The sequence below is a fragment of the Aphis gossypii genome, chromosome 3, assembly GCF_020184175.1.
Source record: "Aphis gossypii isolate Hap1 chromosome 3, ASM2018417v2, whole genome shotgun sequence".
Taxonomy (NCBI): Eukaryota; Metazoa; Arthropoda; class Insecta; order Hemiptera; family Aphididae; genus Aphis; species Aphis gossypii.
Window position 1 is genome coordinate 36,662,456 of NC_065532.1, and position 26,771 is coordinate 36,689,226.

At 24.6% G+C, this 26,771-nt stretch overlaps 1 protein-coding gene across 4 annotated transcripts in view; it reads right to left on the reverse strand.

Moving 5' to 3' along the window:
- LOC114122126 (uncharacterized) overlaps nucleotides 1-26,771 on the reverse strand; it is a 200,257-nt gene that overhangs the window by 74,028 nt on the left and 99,458 nt on the right. Inside the window, exons 1-2 of one of the 4 annotated variants that reach the window (XM_027984695.2) lie at nucleotides 13,458-13,741; nucleotides 4,140-4,356 (exon numbers count right to left, since the gene is read on the reverse strand). The exons of 2 other annotated variants lie outside the window; for them this stretch is intronic. In XM_027984695.2, the coding sequence (XP_027840496.1) occupies nucleotides 4,140-4,196 (57 nt within the window). In that variant the 5' untranslated portion in view covers nucleotides 4,197-4,356; nucleotides 13,458-13,741. Of the gene's footprint in view, nucleotides 1-4,139; nucleotides 4,357-13,457; nucleotides 13,743-26,771 lie in introns of those variants that run through there. One more of the 4 variants, XM_050204359.1, reaches the window with a different exon arrangement.

The window sequence follows — 26,771 nt, forward strand, 5'->3', positions numbered from 1 at the left end:
TACAAATTGTGAAGTGTACATACTTAAATTTTTATTTTTATTAACATTTAAAATATTTTCTATATTTTGTAAAAATAGAATACAGCATGTTAAAATTTTAAAATTCTCATAAAACATGTGTGAAATGTTCACAGATTAGTTAATAATAATAATTTAAAAATCATAGTTGCTTCACTTAAAATCAAAAATTGAAAATTACTGAACACAGTGAGTTGTAGTTAATATTTTTCTAATTTAACAAACACTTAATAAAAAAATGTCTCTACAATAGATATATTTCATATGTTTCATATTATATTATTTTAAGTATATTATAGTAATCCAGTGATTATGCTATCTCATGGAATTAACTTTTCAAATTTTCATGTGAAAACGAATTAGGTTAGAAACAACTATAACGAGGTAATACTTTGTAATGAAAAAAATGTTTTATATTATTATGTCGTTTCTGTTCTTTATTGTTTATACTTACGATTCTTTAAGCTAGATTTAATCCTAGACTATATTATACTTCTGATAGTGTTATTACAACTAAAATTATTATTATAACATTTTACAAATGATTCTGAGCAGAATAATTACAAATATTAAGCTAACATATTAGCATTATTTTTATTTTTGTAGAATTAACAATTAGAATTTACAAATGAACAATTTTTAAAATTTAAATATTAAATCTGAAATAGGATTAACTATATTTTAGATTTAATCCTAAAATGTTTCATAATAATTTTACAGTAAATTGAGTAGCTCATTTTGCTACTTTTTTCATGTAATAATAAACATTATGGAATTTTTCAAATTATATTACATGCTTTCAACACCAAAAAAAAAAAACATTATGAATTATTTTTAGTTACTAAATTATGCTTATAATTCAAGCAATTTAACGAAAATAATATTTACAATTTTTGGTTATTTACTTGAAAGTTGTAGTTAATTTATACATTTTACTTGTTTAAGCTATTTTATTTATGTTTGTTTTTAATGAATTATTTTTTTTGTTTGTATGAATCATAAAAAGATTCTTCTTATTTATTCAATTTAAATATGGCAAAGATTGATATAAGGTCATTCCATAAATATGCAAAAATATGAAATGTTTTTTTCACGGATACATAAAAATACAGAATAACTAATTTATTAATATTAATATTTATAATATTTAATATTAATAATTTTAACAATGGATTTAAAGTTTGAAAAAATTTTAAAATATATACAAATCTTATATATTATACATCCCCTTAGGCCTTAGTTATACATTCACCCCGTTAGTAATGTGATGATAATCTTTGGATTTTTAAACAGAAATTGTTTAATCTAACTTCTATAATCTGATGCTGAATACTTTTCTAAAAAAAATTATGTAAAATATGGGTTTTTTGAACCATTACATTACTAAATATAAAATATGTGATTTATTTTATAGCAGAATAACTATAATGCTAATACACATTTTCAAGGGGAGTCAGGTACCTATATAATATATTGTACATACTGCTAAATTGCTTCTCATTTTTTGTGAACTTAAAATGATTTTGAAATCATAAATATTATATATTTTAATCGAATATTTTAAATAAAGCTAGATTTGTCATGAAAATGAGTGCACGTTGTTTAAGTACGCATATATCATACATTATATTATTATAAATATTACTTAGTTGCAAGACACGCCACCTAAAATTAATTACTACATGTTTATTTTTTCATTATTATAAATAATAAATTCTTAACAACTATTTGACGTGATTATTTAAATACTAAATATTCACCAAAAGAAAAAAATATATATATAATTTTAACAATGTCAAACTTTTTAAGCTATAAAATCATTTTAATTTATTCACGAATGCAAAACTATAAAAACCATTGAACTTACTTAAATAAGTTAGTTAGAACAAAGATTCTCTAAAAAAAAATGCATTTTAAATTATTATTTTCAATATTGATTAAAGCTATAATGTAATACATTTTTTTTTTAAAAAGATTAACATTATTGAATTTTAAATATTTATAAAATTGTGTAATAATAATTTAATATATATATTATAATACTTATGACCACCATTAAAGTGTTTAGGCTGTTACTTCTAAATATTTTTATTAATTTGTCAAGGATATGTAATAGGTATATACAATTTTTAAATACTTATATTATATTTACATTATACATACAACAAAATACATAATTTTATTTACTTTAGTTTTAATAATATTAGATTTTAAATTGGATACTTTTTAGGAAAAAGTTTTGTATTATAATTTTATATTATTTATATAATTATTCATGATATAAATATATATAATATAATCTATATAATCTTACTATATTTTATATTTTCAGAAGATCTTTATTCACCATTTAATTTTATTAACACTTAAAGTTTGTACAATGAAATAAACACTATAGTAAACTAAGCTCGGCTCAGAATTGTCTTTTGAATGTAACAGTAGTCGTTTTCAAATTTAATTTCAAAATATTCACTTCTGAAACACCTATCAAAAACAATGGCCTACACAATGAGCTTAGGATACCCTGTCTTATTGCTACCTTTTTATGAATATTGGTTATTAGTATAATAAATAATTGTATCGTTAAACTAAATTGAGTATACATTCATATATATATTTATAATATCCCGTTTTTAATTAAAATAAGTTACAAAATTAATACAAATACCAAATTGATGTTTTTTTTTATGCGAATCATAAAAGTATAACATAAATGGCAAACTAAAAACTAACTATGTATTTTATTTCAAATCAATTTTTCGTATTTTTTTTTTTTTTTTAATGTAAGGTGGTTTTATATTAAACAAATGTATAAAAAATAAAAGAGAACAAAATGCTTATACAATTTTGAAATTTCATTTTTTGTAGCGAAAGAAAAATGTATTAACATTCTAAACTCCATTTCAACACTCTTTCCTAACATAGTAACACGTGTTCACTTTTCGTAATAGACATTATACAGTTTATACCACAAGTTTCATTTTAGTATGATATGACTTTTAGTCTTTAGACGCTAAAGACCAAATTAATTATATTTTTATGATCGGATTTTAGTCACAAATCGCAACCATATTATAATGACTCTTAAAGATGAATCACATAATATATAAGTAAATGTCTAAAACTTTTCCATGTATGATTATGACACTTAATCTACATTTAATATATGGAATGTTGATGGAAACCAATATACTTTAAAGTTCTTTCACACTCTCAAGCTAGAAAAACTTTAAGCTGTTGTTTCAATTAAAAATTAAAAATGATAAAAACGTATGTCTATTAGGTTAAAAACTAAATATTTTAGTTTAAGTTTAGATTTTTATTAGAGTTTTATCGATTATGTATAATGCTTTTGTGCCACATTAGTAATCAAACTTGAAAAATGTTTATGACTGCATAATTTATTTATATAAATCCTATATAATTTAGATAGGACGTTAATAATATTATATTATATCAGTGTTCCCGAGCTTAGGGGGATGTATACACTATACACTACACACTGCTGGAGAGGCGCAATAAGCTGCTATTATGCACGAAGTAAAATTTATATTTATTTAATTAAATTTTATGTGCATTATTTTTTTTCAATTTATAGGATAGGGAGAGAGACTTTTTAAAATCTCCAAAGGGAGTAAGGGACGTAGAATATGAGAGATTGGAAACAACTGAATTACCTATATGGATGATATTTGGTGAAAATCATTTTAGTAATTTATAGAACTCTTGAACTATTTCTATGATGATATAAAAATAACCGAACAAAAATATAGTAGCTATTACATAGAATTTAATGAAATAACGAACACCTTAAAACATTAGCCAGCATAAGTTATACCCATAAATCCTTATATAAATACGAGTGTAATTATTATTTATGAAGGTAATAATTATAGTTACAGAAATATTACTTGTGGAGTAATATAATGAGTTTAAAAACTATTACTTTTCATAATATTTCGTTTTCAATCATCCAAAAATTAAAAACAAATAATAAATTTATTAGATTTTTAAAATATCTAAAATATATTTCAATAACATCATTTTACAATAACATCGGTTCAAACTTTTTAAACGATGTAATGTAGTTCAAAAAAAAAAAAAAACATTTTAGTACTTACCGAATATGCTTTTTCGTAAACATTGTCTGATTCAGGCGAATGAGCTGGAGTTGCCATTAGACGACTTGCATCGTAAATAGAATACAGTCTTTAGTTTATTGTCCGAAATGATGGTGGCGGCATATTGCTGCGTTAATATTACTATTGGTATGGTGAATAAAACACGGCAACAATAGAGAAGAGTACTTCAGTTAGCCGGAATGATCAGTATTTTATTCTGTAGTTTAAAAATAAAACTTCCATATAAGAATCCAGAATTACGAAGAAAAAAAAAAAATCACAGTAACATTATTTGTTATTATTATTATTATTATTACTACAAATAAAAAGTGATATGCCGCTATTTAAATAGACACAATAGGAAATATAATTATTTAATATTCCTTTATAGATAAATATGATTACTTATATTAATTTAACCAAGTGAATGATAGCCTATGACTTTAATTACTTTTGAATTGGCTGTTTTTCTTATTGATTCACAAATTTCAAATACCATTATAGTTATAAAATAAATAAATATTATCCATTGAATGATTTGTTGTTAAAAATCGTTTCAATATAAATCAATTAAAATTGAAAGTGATTTAGGAAAATTGAACGACATAAATACTAGGTAAATTTTCACTTAAAAGTTTAAACATATTTAACGTGTTATTCTTTAAATTTATGATTGCCTTATAATTTATAAGTGAACTGTCAAATTAAATATACATTATACATATACCAAACAATTAATACTATACATTACCTACTTCTGTCAACATTCGGTAATTCTACCTTGATGAAAGAAAATATAAGTTAGGTATCATTAAAATATATAATGATGCGTTGGTAAATCTAATTAAAGCAATCAATGAATGACAAGTTCATTAAATCAGAACTCTGTTTAAAATGTGCTTTTTTAAAAATATTTTAAATCGTCTGGCGCACCATTATAGGCCTCTAGGTAGAATGTAGATTATCATATCGTCGTGTTCAATAATAATATTTTAAAATATTTAATTAATAAGTATAATTTTGTATTAAACTCTATGTATTGACTTCAATTTAATTTTTTAATTTTTATTATTTAGGTACATGCTTTGAAAATGTTAATTATTATTTAAAACTTGGAATTTTCACTGAGAAAAAAAAAAAAAAAATAAGAAGAAAACGACAAACACGTTTAATAAGTATATTTTATAATCGTGGCTTACATTTTAGAATATAATTAATGTATTTGCAGGCAAGTAAACTATAGCATTGTAAACATTTCATAAAAAACCAAAATTGTGAATCAGCACTTCTTACTGTGAACACTTTATCGGTTAGAATTAGTACTCCAAATCTTTCAACTCTTTTGTTTCGAAACGAGAAGGTTAGTATGTACCTATTTTTCACACAACTTTTTAATTTTTATCAGTATTATCATTCTAAATACAAGAAAAGTTTATGATGAAGTGTTGAATGATAATAATAATATAGCAGATTTTAAAGAAGTGTTAAAACTTACTAAAATCGTATTTCAAATTTTAATTTGACTGTATACCACTGTTTTCAAATTAAATATCCCTACATAAATGTAGTATAACGTGAGTACTACACTCTTCGTCAAAAATCCCGCCCAACTCCTGTACGTCTTGAGTGCTTTTTGTCGAATCATTAAAAGTTATTAATAAGCTATATGATGATATTATATGGTATCGACAAATTAACGAAATTTTTTTATTATTTCCATTAGTGAAAAATCATTTTTTTTCTTATATAGATGTGTATATAACTTACTTGAAATACTTTGAATAATGCAATATGAATAAGGGATAAAACATAATTTTAAAAATTCATATAATTGAACGTTCTATGAATTTCACTCAAGTTCTTCCATATCTAAACAAAAAGTAATACAAACATGACCATGAGTATGAAAAACTAATAACTTAAACGAACGCTATACGATTTATAGTTTATACAATCTAATACTTTTGCGAAATTCATGAATGTATCCATTTTAATGATCAATTTGAACACATATTATGATAAATACACATTTAGGTACAGGTCAATTATTTTTTTGGATAAACATGTTTATAGGTTTTGTATAATAACTGATAAATATTTAATATTTTGTATAGACAAAATACGAAATATTATACGAAATTCTGGTTATAAAGCGTATCAAATATGGTATTATTAAAAGTAAAACATTTTGGTTTATGTTCAATGTATAGGTAGATAGTATTTTATTCAAATACTAAACACGCCATACCATTAAACCCGTTACAAATAACACTTGGTATTATTACAACATTTATAATACACAAATACACAATACACATGAGAAATATATAGAGATAGATTTCGATATATCTCCTAATGGGATCCGTAGGTAAACGCGATTATGGAATCGAGGCAGGGTTGGGTGTAAAGTACTTAGAGATTTACATGGTAAAGGCATATGTGACGTTTTTGATTTAAGATCGGGTCGGAAAAATGGTCGAGGGTGAACATATAATCGAAATCCCAAGGTTCGTTACACCAACCGAATAGTAAATGCATGAACAAATTTATGTGTTGATATCATTGTTTCTCATATAAGTTTTTTGAAATATCGAACCAACACCGTTTATCCATAGCCAAATCAAAATACATTAACCCAGGTCCGATCATATTATAGCTTCAGTTTTGTACTCATGGCAAAAATATTTACGATAATGCATTATTTTATAAAAATCCAGAAAATGGTAGAAATGTATCTATAAAAATTATATATTTTTTTTTAATGGAATTTTAGGCTATAATTGTTAATAAAAGTTAAATAAAAAAAATTGTAATTATGTATTTTTAATTTAACTATTGATTATCCGTACAGTTAAACTTTATTGGAATGAACAAAAATTACAAAGATTCTACAAACAAAATATGTCATCAGACTGTTTATTTCCATATAATAAAGTTTAAAAATTTTAAAAACTTGTACTTTTTATCATTTGTTTAACACTAACCTAATAATTAATATTTTTTTTAAACAGACTTTTAATTCTATTAGAAAAATATTGTATCACATATTTTAGCTACAAAATAATCAAAGTTATATGAAATTAAAACCGATTATTTTATGAAATAATTTTTTTAAAATTATAAAAATACTAAATTTTATTAGTAATGTCTTTAAAAATGATAAATCAAAATAATTTCATTAAAATACTATTAAATAGGTAATAAGAATTCCCAAACACCTAGCTAGCTTCAATAAATTTAAAATCTATACTATGCAATTACTCATTTTACCAAAAACAAAAATTGGTACGTATTATATAATAAAAAAAAACATGTCATTTTATAACCAGTATATTGTTTTGCTCAAAATCTAAAATTAATTACAATCCGTGTATTATGTTTCTAAATTAATCTGATAGCCAACTGGACCATATGATTGGATGATTGCGTCCATCGCGTGGTCATTTGATTAACCATTAGATTATTTTGGGAACAAACAGATTTAGTATATATAATATTTACTATTTAATGAATATTAAGAATATACAATCTATTCCAACTTCCAAGTATCCCGTGCCGTCCTAAATACCCCGTGAAAAATCAAATTCTTTTAATGCAGTTTTTAATAAGCACAAATAAATTTTTTGAAATTTATTTTAAATATATTATTTATTTATTATAGAGATATGTACTTTAAGTGATTTATGGGAAATACTGTACAACTGTATTTTAAATTTACAGGTTTTAGCTATGTTTAGGAAAATTTGTACATAATCAACAATCGGTAATATTTATTTAAAGAAAACCCATTTGTGTAACATACATACGTATTTGATTAATTTAACGAAATACGATTGTTTTACTCCTTGATCCTTTTCGGATAACTATGGGAGTTATTAAAGTATCTATATATATGTCCATTTTGATAAAAAAATATTATCTATTTTAATGAAGAATTTTATTTTGTATGTTATATTGTACAATAGATCATATAAGTTAAATATTAATAACAGAGATTTAGTAAAATATTACTTAATAATCGAGAATGACTATTCGAGGTATTGTCTAGACACGTGTATTTCATAACGCCTTTATACTTAGCCTAACCTAACCTAACTTGTATATCATATGTTGAATGTTCTATAGGAACGTCATCCTAAAATTCTTCGCAAGGAGTATAGGGAATATAGAAATGTAGTCTTTAATAGTTATAGCGTATTCACGTGACATTAAATCGGGAAATACGACCCGTAAGGGTCTACCGAAAGGATATTAATTTTAGCGTTCAATTTCACACGATACCCAAAATTTGCACGTAAAGCTAACAAAATTACATACGTGTACCTACAATATTTGTACATTATGGAAGACGGTCGTTGAACATTATTAGCAAGACAAAGTGTCAGTGTCAAACAATAGACGGGACACGACTTTAATCATTGTGTCTTCATAGTCTCCATTGACTTCCTGCACTAATTAAAAAATCCATATAGTTGTTGTTTTTAGTCTTTCCAACATAATAGAGTCGTTCAATTTGAATGAAAAATCCAATAATAGATACCTTTAAATAGTGACAACATTGTTTTGTGTTTTTAAACAATTTTAAATCAATAAAAAGCTACATAGTAAATTTTAATAAGCCGAAAGTCTTTATAGAAAAGTTTTTTTCCTAACGTAATGATTCATAATTGCATTTAAATGTTTAATTGTAATTAATAATATACCTCTAACCAAAGTGGGCGTAACGAGATGTTTCCAATTTCGCCATACCTAGCTTTGTTCTGTTACGAATTTTAATTTCTCAATATAAAAGTTTTAATACTGTAGTTTTAATTATTATTGAATAATTTATTTAAATATTAAAATGAGTGTCAATAATATTATGTACAAATTATTAATATTCAGTATAATTAATATTTAGTTTTGAAATCATATTATTATTAAGTTCTGCAAGTACTAAATAAAAACACTCTTTGTGGATTCATTCATAATAAAAAATCAAAACAACACCCGCATATAAAAACAATAAAAATCCATTATCCTTTGTTATTAAATTGAACAGGAAACTATATATGCCTCCTATTTTGTCCGTAATTCGTTAGCAGAGCTTGATTGTTCTTTACAGTAACACCGTTCAAAAGGATATGGTGAATTCCTGACTAATATTTTTATAAAAAATTTAATTGTTTTATAATCTATAATAATTATTGTTGGTCTATTAAATAGGTTAATATGTTTTAAAGTAGTAGTATTAGTATAAAAATCTATTTCTTTGTTAGGTATTTTACATATAATAACACAAAACGGTGCGGTGTTTTTTTATTTTAAATTTTAATGTTAAATCATTTTAAGCTAAGGGATGGTTTTAATCAAAAATAATCATTGCTTTTTCTTTTTCAATCAAAATTATTTGCATGTTATATTTATCAGGATTTATCTTATTTTCACAATCTTCTCATTAAATACTCATACATTAAAACGTAAGCCATTTAAAGTGCTATATATATTCATTTTTTAATCCCATACGTGCTTTATAAAAACTATCCTAAAAAAGTGTTGATTAAAAACAAAAGAGCTCATAAAATTATAAAAATACAATATCTCTCTTACTACATTGACCGTAATAGTTATAATACCAACCTACAGATATAATAGAAAGCTCAAATGTAGAAATATATTTATGAGGTTTGGAACTTCGTAAATTAATATCAAATAAAATACTTAATAAATATGACTTAAAATGTTAATTTCGGATATTGGTTGTTATTATTTACTGAACATACAAACAAGTTTGTTGGTATAGAAGGAAACATCGTTTAAAAAAAATGTATATAAAACTAATGAACAAAGTATAAAAAAACTTCAAATAACTTATATAGATAGGGGGTTTATTTATATTTAGATAAATATTCACAATAATCAATAAAAAAAGTGGTTATATTAGTAATTAACATGTTTGATGTTTCAAATAACAAACGAATCAAAATAAAATCATAATTTAAAGACAGATAAATAAAAACAAAAATTGTGTTTACTCAAGTTTCTAGAACATACATACTATATGTAAACTATAATAATAAATAAGAATCTAAGAATTTACCTTTATTAGTTATCTATCTATGATAATTTTAAAGTAAATTAAAGAGATATTATTTCAAAAAAATGTCTAAAGGTGTTTTTGTCAACTATTTTTCTGAACAACCAAAAAGCTACGAAAACAATGTATTCAATGGTGGAATACAAAAGAACCCTTGTTCAAATCATGGCAAAGAATGAAACATTATTGTTTGTTTTTATTTTTTATACGATAAATTCCTTAAATTATACTTAAGATAGGTTATTTTATGTATTTTAAATTAAAAAGTACATTGAAATTTACGAAAATACATTAGTGATTAAACTAATCTTGTTCTAATCTAATTTTAAAAAATATCGAAATTCTGAACAATTTCAATATTCCTTACTTCATTGACAAATTATTTTAACAAACACTTTAAAATATTTATACTTTTCATTCGCATAAATAAGAAGAATCTTCTAGTTTAATAAAATTTTTTAAATGTATAAAAAAATTGCACTTTTGTTTTATCAAAATTTTAGGTCTCAAATCTCTAATTTATCAATTAGAACTTAGTTAGTAATTTGAGTTTTAATGTTTAAGGAGAAGATGTTCAGTGGAGTATACATACACTTAGAAGGAGGATAGGTTTATTGATACTAGTATAATCAAGATGAGATACCACGTTATAATTTTGAAAGTAAAATACTTAAATACGTAAAATATAGATAATGGTAATGTTATAGCTTAGGTAACTTACTTATTATCATCAAAAACCCAATTTTAAATTTAATACTTAACTAACTAGTTTTGTTTTTATTTTTTCTTACTTGTTTACTAAACATTTTATTTTTTTTTTTAGTGGACTCATATAATTATATGCTAATTGATTGTCAGTGGAGATTGACCCTCTTTTGGGTTTTTCATAGTTATATTTATGTTTTTATTTTTATTTTTAAAGTAAAAATATTTATCTATGTTTTAATATTTTATTCATTAAACACGATTATGATATACCTACCTACCTTTCCATACGTATTTAAATTTAAATATTTAAGTGAAGTAATGTGACACATTTTATGACGTCCATAGTCGGATATGAAATATCCATCAAAAACAAATGTTACCAAAGAGTATATGGTCGTTAAAAAACACTATTAAACGACATAAAAAAGTGAAATAAGTAAACACTTTTTCCTAGAAAAAAAACGTGACACTACAATATTTGCGTCTGCGCTTGAATGCAAAAAAGGTCTTACTGGAAAAATTGTAAACTTTTACTCCATGACCGGACTCAGTAAAAACTTGTGGCAATGGAGTAATAAATAAAAAAAATAATAAATATAACGTTGCTCGACAATATTAAAAGACAAGGGGGTTCTTCTAAATAGAAAATTATTAGCGAACTAGATTTCGTTATATTTTCTAGAAATAATTGCAATATTTCATCGTATTTTTCAATGAACTATACATCAGAGATTAATGTGTCGGAAATTATTTAAGTAGAGATATTCGTCACATTCATTAATTGAAAACTGATGATTTCCTTACGATTAAGTTTTTTTTTATTTATGTTCTAACTTAGGTATATCATATATATTACACCTGTTGTAATTAATAAAGTACTACCTAACTGGATTTTATATTCGTTGGTAGGTATAATTACTAAATAATATAATATACTATGAAACTCAGTCAAAATTACTTTAATAATACTAAAATGTGTATATTTTTTAAATGTGATAATAAATAATATAATATGTAACAAAAAAAAAAAAATGATAAAATAAAAAACAGTTTAATTATACAATTTATCCTTATTGTACCTAATTTTTGTCTAAAAATAAAATATTTTTCATAATTACATATTTAGTATAGTGTAAAAACATGGAAATTTGGTGGAATAGTAAACACGCAGATATCACAGTATTCATTAACAGAGAAATTATTTTCCATAATTTTATTTTATTTTTGAATTAACATTTTATTTAAAAGAAACCATATGAAATAGCTACATCTTTTTTGGTTTAATTTTTATTTGGTTAAACCATATTTATTATAAAATTACTAAAAACTAAATAATAATTTAAACTTTATAAATTTAAATCAAAACGGTTTTTTCTTTATTTTTTTTGTAATAAACCAAAATAAATATAGGGGTATTTTATTATATAAATAAATTGATTGTATTGTCATATAATATCTATTGTTCTATAAGAAATAGCTATCCACAATCAATTATATCACTAAATCACTTTCGACTATTATAAGTACCTAATAGTTATACCTACTATTTGAAACATAATTCTCATCAAACATATCAAGTTGATATTAAAACATCAAATCAAATTTGCACTTGAAATAGAAAACCTAATAATATGACTAATTAAAATCGAATTTCGATTAAAATAAAAGTAGGTAATAGATGTTTTTATACAATTTACTCACAACGATAGAATTCTCGTAATTTAATAATAATAATAATAATAATGACAATAGTAGATATCTCTTAACTGGTATCGTTGAGCAAAAAAAAAAAATATTAAAAAACATTTAGTTTTTGTACTTTTGTTCAATAGATTTTGTTTTAGTTACTGTACTGTTCATTGTATTTTATTACATCATGAATATCATAGTATTATGTATTTTATTATCAATCACATAACACGCTTATGGTATATTTATATAGCTGTTTTAGATCATAAACGACTCAAAGAAATTAGTTACGTGTGTATTTTTTTATGACAAAAAAAAATCACTGTAAAATATGTGAGTACCCGACGTATACTACATTTAATTGAAGTTATAAGTTCTTTATTTTATTTTTTACAATTTTGTTACAGTATTTGTCGTATAGTAATTAATATTTTTATGTAAAATAATAAGTTTTTATAATTTGTTAGCAGTAAATGTTTTATGCTGGTTCTTAATTATATTTCATTCGGTTTATATTATAATTAATAGTATCTAAACTGAAAAAAAAAATGAGAATTTCATATTTTAATATACGTTTATTAGGTATGTATAAGCCAAATTTTTAAATTAAAAAGTATTATTATTATTATTAGTTATTTGTGTGAAATCACACAGTTAAAAGAAACTGTATTAAACACTTTTTTTAATTAAAAAAAAAAAGTTGTTTTCGTTAAGTATATATATAATATTCTTTTAAACGAATAGTGTAATAAACAATGTAAAGAAAAATTAACCCGACGATACCAGTTACGCTTGGAAAATCGAGGATATAATAATATGAAAATAATTAATAATATATTACTTACACGGAAGACGGCCATCGGGATAATCATATTTGTGTGTTTCTAAGTTATTTTATATTAATTTTATAATGTTCTGTTTAATTAAAACTATTCTCGATTGTTTTCAAAAGAACTCAACGGATAGTAATAATAATTATGACTATTTTTCAAAACGGGAAAAACGATGTTTCCGTACTAAAATCGAGACGCATTCTCGGTGGGTATAGCGTTTTACCGACGAAATGTTCGGTCGAAAGGCGTCGCGTACCAGACGGTTCGGCGGGTACGGCATAACTGCACTTCCGCGGGTCTGTCGCGTCATGCACACACGAGGTTTTGTAGAGCCATGTGCGCATGTACAGAATCGTGTTAGGGATTTTTATTTTACTTGTTTCCCTCACTACCCACACCACACATACATAAGTGGTCCGACGATGAATTATAAAATAAAATAATAATAGTAAACATAAAAATGAAAAAATACTAATAACAAATATTCGACGACCAGTTTTTACCACTATTTCGAGTGCGCTTAACAAGTATAAAGGAAATCGTTTTTTTTTTCGCACACACACACGTATACAAGTTACGAACTCAGCAAACGCACAATAAAGCACAACACTGTAATAAAAATCACTGATTTCCTACATGCATCGTTTGGATCGCGTCCAAATATACAAATATACATTATTAAGGTTATTTTTTAACTTGCGCTGGCCGTACGTTGATGTTTACGTTCATTGACTGTTTAGTTTTTAGTAATAAAAATAATAATAATAATAATAATAATTATTATTATTATGCAAAATGCACAATCAATTGAATGTTGTTTAACATAACAATAATGTGACATAATTATTAGATGTTCGTTTTTTATTTATCTAACGACTTGTTTTTGTGGTTTTATACAATATTAGTATTATGCGATATGATCGTTATTATTAAACCACAATGATATTTTGTATTTTTATTGACATGTTAGTTTCAGTATAGTCAGACTAATACTAGGTCATAATTACAGTATTGAACCAATAGCTTAATAAGTAATATTTTTTGTTAATGTTAAGCATTCATTATTGTACAGTAGGTTTTCATAAAATTTTAATAGTGAAAATTTAAAAAAAAAAAACATTAATGCTACATTCATTATTCTAATTACTAAATGTTTGTGGTTGAATTAGCTATTAAGTGCTTTAAAATCTAAAAAAACCGTCACATCAATTTATAAAAGTGATATGTTTCGTTGCCAAGCTCTGAACAATATCCTTAATATTTTATATCTGTTTGTTCAGTATAAATCATGATATAATCCTATTGGTTGTTGAATAAATTAATTGCTCACTAAAAGCAAATCATGATAAAATATGTATATTCGTTTATAGCGTAAAGCATATTTTCAGATTTATTATTTAAATATATTATTTTAATAAGACAAATTTTATTAAATCGAGATAAAACTATAAATTATGTATAATAAAAGTGTCACGTTGGTGGGATGAATGGTGATACACTGATGCATGGATAATACAACCATACTAAAAAAAAAAGGAACAATAATAAGTGTTATGTACTCATATCACTTCGCTTATTCTAGCATATGCTAGTACAGTATTCACTGTAATATAATAATATTATATTTTAAAAATAAAATAGTAAATAATATAATTTTAAAAATTATTTCATCACAACTCTCCGAAAATTGTTCTTTCTGATGTCAATTCAAAATTAATTCGACATTGGTCTGAGGTTTTTACTTAAGAAAACGTCGCGTCAAGAATAAAATATGATCCAATCTAATTACAAATTTTTTAAGGTGTTTTTGAAACTTTTGAGCACTTATTGAGAGTTTCTACCCACAAACATGATCACAAAAGAACATAAAAAACATCATTGTAAAATCAATACATTCCACTCTTCAGTCAAAATTTAAAATAAATATAGGTACCTAATACATTATAAAATATCAAAAGTTTAAAAATCTTAACTATTTATATAAAATCTTATGAAAATAAACACTAATAATGATTAATGATGAATCTACATAAAGAGTTAGATACCCTATTATAAACATTTTGATAGATTATTATTAATAAGTACCTAACGATATACTTTACTTATGTATTTTAATTTTTAACCTAATTTAATAATTTGTTGTTTTTTTTTTTTAGAGGTGGAAATATTTTACAACTGGAATATTTATTCAGAATTCATAAGTATTCACAAATTAGTAAATTGCCAATATTCATTATTATTAAGAAGTATACATATACAATATCGAGTAAAATGTATTCTAAAAATACAATAACAATAAACATATTATATCAAAAATATCCCTATAAACTATTTTATATGGGTACCTAACCCATTGTGTGTACATTTTAAGTGGTCGTTAGTTGAAATACTCAATTATTTTTATCAACAATGTTTTATATTTTTACAGTTTATTTTTAATGTCATTATTATAAATTGGTGGCAGTGAATAATAAAAACGAAAAATAAATAATAAATAACTATACAATTTAGAGACCTAGTATCATCTATTTTTTAAAAAATTTAAATTTTAAAACCAAAAATATATCTAAATAGGTACCTACATTTTTTAAATAGGTATTTTTCAAGGGGTTTCGTGTAAATGCGCCTAATTCTTATTGCACGATTACAACATTGTAGTTAATAACTGTTTGACGTGAAATAATTTCATTCGTGTTACACAGGACACAGCAGCTAATTAAGAAAACAGTTATGTATATAATAATATAATATAAAGCATAACATGATATTTTATGCTCCAATGTTATTATTTTTTTAAATATACAAACATAAATATGAAAATAATAAATCATCTGTAAAAAAATCATAAAAAGAAATTTTTCTTTTATAATTGAATACTTTTTTTATATTTTTATTTACATAAAAATAATACAACGGTATATCATATTTCAGATTATAATAATACATTTTATTATAATTTATTTAAATTTAAAATGTTGAGAGGAGTAATGAGTGTATAAGTGTATTAGGTAGTGTATTAGTTATACAATGGTATTAGAACGTGTTTGTGTTTTTCAAGTTATTCACTTTTAGAGCAATAAAAATATATAGATTTTAAACTTAATTAGTGATTTCTGGTATTAAACTAAATTGATATGAGATTTATATTTTCTGTTTAAAAATATAATAAAAATTCTTGATAAGTTTTTTTTACAAGAATATGAAAAAAAAACAACTAATTTTGAACACACATATTTATATATTTATTTTTTTTAATAAACAATTCAAATTCAAGTATTTATTGAATTAGATATTTAAATATATAAAATTAATATTTTCTTTGTTATTTTATAATTATTTAAAAAATATTAATTGTTGATACTTGAAATATTCCACTGTTTCTAAAATTTTAAATTTCTACACACGATGCATTTTTCAGAATATTTATTAAAAATTTAAGCAAAGTAAGTTTTGCCCCTAATTAGACTCCATTTTAATATTTAATAATTTATTGTTTAATCCAAGTTTAATTAATTCATTGCATACTCGATAACCAGCTATACTTGAAACCTACCTTATGGCCAAGCAAGTACCCTGTTTGTTCTTATAGTATGTTTGATGAATGTTGGAATCATTTTTTGTTCCTTAATCGAATAGCTTTTCAATTCAATATACGGTTCCTTGATATCAATTTTTTTCTATCAGTTAGTAACAAAAAAGTAAAAAAGCCAATAATACATTTTCAGTCACGATTTTTTAACGCCGAAAATAATAAATTTTACAATATCGTTTTGGAATTTATTAATAATATGTCAGTATTAAAGCCAATAAACATTTGCCTAGTTGTGATAATCAATATAATTTACATTAACCATTTTGAAAACGCCAAATACACGAATTCCGGTTACGATCATTTGTAAGATTATTACACATATTATATTATATTTTTATGATTTTTGAGATAAACAACTCCGCTGTTCGATGTTAAATCGGGTTTTTCAATTGTTATCCTAGAGTATTATGACTCAACTATCAGTTCGTTTTTCGTTGTTACTCGTTACATCGTTTTATTTTAGTATAACGATAACTTTTTTTATACACTCCTAATATGATGAAAAATATCAGTGAAATTAAAGTTATTTTATCAGAAATATGAAAGAATTGCAAATATTGTAGCTTTTAACTTTTTAAGTATACAATACAAATAATAGATATATTGTGTCTATAAATACGATAATGTTGAATTGAAATGTACGAAAATAAGGAAATAAGTAAAACAAATATTGACAAATATTTGTTTTATAAATAATAAAAACATCAACTTTGTACGTATTTCTGTGTTCGATCGTATCGTATTTTGATACTGTTTGATTGCATCTGTGTTCAATCGGGTCGTGAAAAAGATAAACAGTACTTAATCGGGTTGCATCTATTGTCACTTTGTGTTTGGTCGAACTTGTCTTAGTTAAAACCAGCCAGGCCTTTAATCTCGCCTTCAGACGCCTTCCCTTCTATATTCAACATTGAATTGTAACGTATTTTCAGTGGAAATGCGAGATCCTAGCTTGACAGGTCCAGTCCGGACAGGTATTTTGACTTTGTTTGATCAATTGAGGTGCACGTCGTGTTGAACTCAGGTTTAGACATTATAACTGCTATATTCAGCATTGGGGTGAAAAACTTTATCAGTAGACAAGCGTGCGACATAATTAATTGATAATATTATACCTAATGCATTATATATGTATATAACGTACATTAAAGCTTTTAGAATACAATACATTACTTGTAATAATAATGCTGAAATAATAAATTAATATATTTAAAAACTAATTAAATATTTTCATAACAAAAACATTTTTATAGTTATTGTGTTTAGAATAAATTTAAAATTATAAAAAAAAAAAATAATTTACCAAGGAATGAAAAACCGGGTAGATTGTACAACAATAATAATATATAATATAGAAAGTAAATAGGCTAATTTATTTTAGTTTATAAAAATTGTTATAGAATTTAATAAATTTACCTACCCACATTTAATGAATACGTATACATATTTTAGTATATAAAAAATGTAAGAGAATTTAATAACTTTACCTAGGTACCTTAGTTTAACGAATAAGTATAATAATACAATTTACAGAAAACAAATTTAAAAAAGAGAGATAATAAGTAACTGTTGTCTGAAAAGAATCAGATGTATCTAGTCATTGAGGAATAAATCATTGTAATTTATGTGTTAAATTTGAATTCAATGATAAATAATTGCATACAAAACATGATACTGAGCGAAAACGATTTGTCAGTCTATATCACTAAGCATACTTAATAATATATGCATGAATAATAATTTTGACAAATTTCATTAAAATAATAAAAATGTTTATAATAGCATAAAAAAGTAAAATTAAATTATATAAATTAGAAAATAAAATCATTTTTATTGGTACAATAGATGATGACAGAAAAAAATAACTCAAATCAATATATTTATCGCTCTGCTTTAAATCTAAAAATGTTTATCTTGTGACATCCATTTAACAGAGTTTAAAATAAATTAAGCGCATTAAATAAAAATTCAATAATACCATTTCAATTTTTTGTTATAATTTTACTTTTGTTTATTTTCGACAAAACTAATTCAAAGGAAATAGTAAATACCATATCAGTGAGTGGTGATTTTAAATTTTGTCTAGTAATTATTATCATCGTATATAATTTACTATGATATTATACTCATCGTTATATACTTCACTACCAATCGTATGCGGATGGAAAAAAAACAATAAGTACTATTTGACTTAGGGAGACTGTTCACGAATGCAGCAAATTACGTCGCTATACGTTAATCGATTCGGACCACTAATGATAATAATGGCTGATCTCCGTTGATGATCATCGAGAACGGAGTTTGAGACGTTTGAGTACACTATAATAGAGTTACCGCTATGTATAAAACAACCAGTTATATATGCGTTTTTATATATTATAAATGTCAAAAGGGATACTCACAGCTTTTGATCGAAATAAAGTTCCTTTTGAGATTAAACTTAAATATATTATTAATATAACGACATTGTGTATACTAATCTAATTAACATGCATATTAGTATATTACAAATAATTACTATTGTCTTTTATAGTGTGGGATGAAAATGATAATTATGTGTTCACCAATCGCTGTGATGTCGGTAGTGATGATAAAAAATATGCAGTCAATACACTCGTCCGATACACGGTTTAGGATTTGGTATGTATATATTTCGTATTTCACTTTAGTGTTACATATTATTATACTGTATTGAATGACATAAAATAGACAGTACAGAAGAACGTAGATACCTGGTGGTCAATAATAATAATATTGCGTTCAAAGGCAACCCCATAGTCGCCTGTTTATGAGAAGCGGGACAGGTAGTAATCAAACGAAACATTGGATGAAAAGGCTGATTAAATTGTCTGTGACCATCGATCCAAGAGTTATTTTAACGTAAAATGCAAATACTGTGTACAGTCTTATGTCATATAGTATAGTGTTTTGTTAAAAATCCATGTATAATAATATATTTATTAATTTTCATATTTAATACATTTTCTACGATATTACTAGTACAGTTATATTATACAGCTGCAGCAGGGCGATTTGTAACACTCATTATTTTAAAATCTATTAACGTTTTTAAAAATATTTTTTTAATATTTTTTATAGTTATTATTTTATGTTTATACTTTTTTGAATAACTACATATACTTTTAATTTCATACTCGGAAGCAAAACATTTTTCGAAATATTTAGATACATAAGAATATAATTTTTTTTTATTGAATTGTTGTTTTGTTTCCATTGAAAACTATATGAAAAAAAAATACTTTCAAAAAGTTAATATATTTTGAAATAACCAATGTATTATACTTAATATGCAGATATTGTATTAACTTTTTTATACTACCTATATTACAAAATACCTACAGTAAAACATTGACCATCAACTAACATAATTATTAAAAAAAATTACACGATCGATTGCATAAGTTATAATTTTATTGTTGCAGTAATTGTCGGTATTGTAAAAAATATTGTTTTACGGTTATTAGGTAGTTGACGACCTTAGGCACATCATGTCACCATATTATAATAACTATCCACGCTACTATTTCATAAATAATGCACGATAAACTGCAGTAACTATTTTGCGAAACCGCTTAATAGTTTGCGGTTATACGGTCTAATTAGAGCTTAAGAAAAATATAATAGAAAAACAACCCTTTTTTCATAGGGGTGTGACTCGTACCCATAACTCTACAAGTGCAATAATAAACTCTTAGATCATTTTTTGTTTTTATGAATCTCATTGGCTTAACAGGTCTACGGGTCAACTATATTTTTGTAGGTAGTAGTGTAGTACAATATACGAATATAATACGTGGCTAAATATAATTATCGTACTGTTTTTGTATTTCAAAACATATGCAAATTAAGAATTTTTTAATATATACATTTGTATATATTATGCGTTTAATTTATAAATCAATAAAAACTCCATAAAGGTGTACTAATGGTAATAATTGTATATATTGTTTAATGTTTTTTAATTTTTTATTTTTGATCATAATCATGTTCTCTTTCGAACATGCGGTTTGTTAATACGTACGCTATTGCGTGTGACGTGTGTGAAAATGAAACACTTTTGTTCAAAAACAGCTTACATGAAAGTGCACTTTGTAATATAGAGCAAGAATGTTCTGAGAATGTAGTTGTCACATAAAATAAGCTTTTGATATTAACGTGTGGAAAAAATGAATTCATATTTCGAACTTACGAATAAAACGCATTTTATAGGTGCATAGTGTTTAGCAGGAATCTCCAACCTTTTCAAACAAATGAGCTACATTTCAAATTTTAAGTCCGTGGTGATAGTCATCCAGGAGAATTTAGATCTTTGGGGAGAGATTTTTGTTTGATAAGCGTCTAAGCTCCAAATATTTATTATTTATTGTTTCTACATAATAATAATAATTATTATAATAATCTAATATTCTAATAGTATATGAGAAAAAGTAAAAAAATAAATTTAATTTCCAATTATTTATTATTCGATCGACCGATAATAGTAAAATTAATTTTCATAACGATCTCCCTATATTCTTAGAAAGATCAACCAATCAATCATTATTGACTAATTGGCGACCCCTGGTATATAGTGTATACTGTACATAGTACGTACTTATAGTACGTAAATGATTTCAGTTTATACGTTGCATAGTAAAATAAATTGTATGGCTTAATCTGATATTTTGCTTTCTTAACATGTCTAAATGATTACCAAATTATTTAAGCTTTCTTGTATCCATTTTACCTATTTCTAAAACGCACAAATAATTACACTCTATATATTAATATGTAATATAAATATAAATTTAATATACTTATATTTATTCATAATTTTCATGGATGTACATTGTAAATCACAGTTGGTTTAAAGTAATAATAAAATATAGCTTTATAAATTTTAAAATGTTGTAGATAGGTACTTATTAATTTTATTTGTAAAACAAAATGTATAACGACGGATACAGTGCATTAAAATGTAATTTATTTGTCGAAAATGTGTCTTAGTGAAACTGCATTTTTCTATACAGCTAGATGCATTTAAATTACTATGGCTTTTTTGCAATATAAACACTATACAATTCTCAGACAATAAAGCAGAAAAGGATTTAAGTATCTAGAATAAAGTTTACAATTTAGTATACTTCTGTCTTCTGATTCGGCATTTGATTGTCCTCGACGCATTCGTTTTAATGCGAATACATTGCTTGACGACCAGCTACATCGATCTGACACACCAAGTATATCGTTTTAAAAGCTATCGGGGTCATATAATAACGCGTTTTCACGAGGTATTTGGGACTTCCGTGTTATGACCGTTCTAAAAGCTAAAACAAGTATATACTATTATACACAATACGCATCATATAAACAAGAAACACTAATGGCGTTTAACGTTAATCTTTTTTTTCTGTTTTTGAAATGATTTATTTACAAGGTATATAATAAAGCGAAGCGTTGAGGTTGAAAGGCTATGATAACAAAATGCAGACATCCCACTAGACTCACTGCTACCGTATATACAGGTAATAATAATGTGAAAACGTACATAAATAGGTAGGTACACGCAATTTACTGCCTCGCAATTCACAACTGCGTGGTTGAGTAGGAATAACTAGGTACCTACATACTCAAAATATTTAAATCGCAAACAAAATTTCCGAGTACTTCTTGTAAACCAACATAAATTATGTACCTATTATAATTTATACTATGGTAAGAGTGGTAAGATTAATGCAACAATATTCGATATTTACAAATTAATAAAACACATAAAATATTATTTAAAACAGTATTTATGCATGTGGTATAGTTATTATGCACATAATATATATAAATAAGATTATTAAAAATTTAAATGTAAACCTGTATATTTTATATATTTAAAAGCAGGCATATCGTCTGTACATATTTTATTAAAATATTAAAATGAAAATGATGAGTCTCTTGTAATTTATGCATAATTACGGTTTAAAACAATTGCATTTCTTTCGACGCGACGTGAGTTTATAGATATTAATTATAATAATATATGCACATATTTATGCATGATATATTATAGTATAAATTTTTTTCAGCTTTTCTTTAAAAAAATGAAAAAATAAAAAAATTATACGACTTGATATTTTAATTTATATTGAAGAAATCATGCACACGTATGGTAATGATAGGTATATAGCAATAATATATGTGGTACGTTTTCTGAAACGAATATTAAGTTTTGTACTTGTGTATTCATCGTTAATTACATTCGCTGTTCCAATTATTATAAAATCCCCTGACTAAGCCTGTCTCTTAAACGGATGTTTTTACCCCTCACTCCCGTTTCCGAGTAGTACTGTTTAGTTCATAAATATAAATGTTTATGCGCATGTATGCGTTCATCAATTCACAACTCAGCCTCACTTGGTTATAATATAAACAATGGGAGCATTTATGCCTCCATAACTCGGTGCAAACTCCGCATACACGGCGTGCCCTATATTTCATTCACACAGACAGTACCTATATTTACGACGAAATGGACGTAATTCTTTGGAATTAACGATCATAATGCATTGTAATATTGTTTTCATTTAATCCGTTTATATTATATAGTATTCTAATATTATTGTGTTTGACTGCTTGGGGCCTATAGTATCATTTATAATTTACTCAATACGCGTACCTCTAGTTTTACGTCGCATTGCACAGACAGCACCAAAATAATAATATTTTAGGGGGTGCACAGTACATGACGTTGAATTCTGTAGAACTAAATCGTAAATTTGATTGTTGAAAATAAAAATAAAAATAATTTTGTGTGAATTCAAAAATACGAATACACGTATTTTATACGTCAATGAACTTTTGATAATAACATTTTTGCGTTCGTATTCAGAATACATAAACATGTTCTCAATTAAATGTATAATGTATTGTTACGAAAGTGATATGGGAATATATTTTTATTTTTTAGTGAAATTATGAATAAAGGGGCAATAGTGAAGAATAGTATGGATTCAGGTGTTTCAAAAGTAGGTACTACAAAAAAACAATATTGTCATTTGTCAAAATATTTCATTTTGGTAATTGTATTTCGTTATACCTACTGAATATAATATGATAAATAAACCTGAAATATCAGACTAACTGATTTAAAACACTAGGATCTATTTTTGCAATATCTATAGCGTTTTAAGTGTATTCATATGGATAATAAATCCGTAGACCATAAAATTAATTGAAATATTTGTTTTTGTAATCTACTATCAGCACTATATAATATTATGCACATAAATATAGTAAAAATAAAACTTAATAATATATTATATAAATAATTGTATAGTTTTTATTAGTCGTTTTAAAAATAAATTGCATTGATTTAGTGGTCATTTTGGCATGATAATATTAATTCAATCTTGTGTATGGGTACTTCTTATACACATAAATAAACAAATAATATGACTTGAAAATAAAATACATAATGTTCTCAACACGTTGCAATCAAACTTTGTATACAAATTAAACCAACACTTTGTACTATTTTTTTTTTCATAGTATACTACACTTTTCAAGACTCATCGATGTTAAGTATTATTTTGTAAAAATCCGAAAAACTTTATTAGAAATTGACAATAAGCAACTATACTAACTTAGTTAGCATAAATCATGTTTAACTTGCTAATATTATTTTCAAGCTTTGTATTGGATTTACAATAATATCTTAAACCAAATAAATTATTGGATATTAAAAAATACATAGGTCCTTTAAAAATATAATTGTCGGTAAGTAATCGTAATAATACATATGTTTATTCTTCCTCAGTTGACATGTGAAAAGTCATCGTGTTTATATATTGTATACAACGTATTATTTATTATAATTTAATAATAAAATATGTATACTTTGAAATTTGAATTTAAATGTGTATATTCGTATTATGTAATATTATGTGCAATACATCAATAAACAAACTTATGTAAACTGTTCAAACAATATAATATTCCGATACTCGTATTATGAAAATATTATGTTATGTTATGCATTGCAATAGCATAAATTTAACATAAGTATCTATTTAATTAATCAAAAAGTTATAGATCCAAATTCAGTCTCTAGTATTTAGTACGTGATTTATTTTAGTAGGTACTTGCTGAAACGAATAAGTTGACAAGCTGATAAATAAAATATGGAGTATTTTGGAGTGTACTTGACAATTTGTCGAATTATGAAATTAGGGATAATTAAACTCAAATTCACTTATAAATAAATTACTCATAAAAAATTTCCACCCAACGAGTTATGACTACTGATTTTTAATTAATGAATTTTAGAATAAAACTTTTTTAAAATACAACACGGCTTTATTGGTAATTATCTTGATCGGTTCAATTGTTAATAAATATCTGTTAGGTTTTATACATTTAAATATTTTCATGAACCAAGCAAGGAGCTTGTCCAACTTTGATTGTATTTAGAAATAAAATTTAGAGTATTATCTTAATAATTTAAATTTTTATCTTATAGATGTATAACAGATATGCAATATATGTTTTGAATTGTTATACATCTAGGCAGACGTAAAAAACATTATGTGAGCATAAAATGTTGAGCACGCAATGCATAAATATTTTATATTAATTTTGGATACAAAAACAGAACATTTTTATGAAACTCATAAAAGAAATACTAGGTAATAATAATTAAGGCACAAGTTTTATTAAAAAAAAATACAAAATACAAAATTAATATTACAATACTGTATTATTTTATGAATATTATATAGAAAAAATATGTGTTTATAATAATTAGAAAAAAATTATAAAAGTGGAATGTAACTAATTTGATTCCGATGTAGCGTGTTTTTATTTTACCTCATTTTGAGGTCCCCGAGGGACTGTCTGCGTACTCGACAACATCGACGTGGTTGTGGTGTAGCGTTTCTGTTTGGAAAACGGTGTTTCCAAAATACTGGTGACTTGTGGCCATAGAACATTATATGTCTAGTGTAACCACACGGGGTACAGTGACGGCTGATAATTGGATAGCACTAAGGAGCTTATAAAAATGACATTATATCTTATATGTCGTGGTACTTAAGATTAAAGACGAATCGATCGCCGTCGTGAAACGGTTACCACGTGACCAAATTTCCGTAGGGACATCCGTCGCAGACTAGGTGAATTCGCGGTAGTGTTACGACGGTTGTCTGTCTGTGTTGTTTTTTTGGCGCTGACGAATAGAGCCAAATACAGTAACTTCAGGCCACGAATGTAATATGCCGATTGTCACTCGACAGTGGTAACGATAAATCGGAGCTGTGAAAAACTAAAGAGTTGGCGTTGTTGGACAGAGAAGCGACTTTTTTATGTGAGCTTATTGAGCATAATAAATACTACATACAAATATCTGTATGGACATAATTGATCTACGATTGCAATTAAAATTTGATTAATTTAAATACATTCAAAATTAAAATGCTTAAAAAAATGTGAATTACATTTTTTTTATACTTGGACAAGAGTTAAAATATAATTAATGAATCATTAGGTATATATATATTTTTTTTTTAATTAAAACCCTATATAAAAAAATATAGTTGATATATTTTACTGTTTATAAACTCTTAATGCAGAGCATTGCTTAATTATATTTACATTTCATCAAAAAATAATTTATGAAATACTTATTTTTATAACAGTGATGTCATCTTTGGTATTTAGTATTTACAAGTGTTCCATTTACTTCGTGA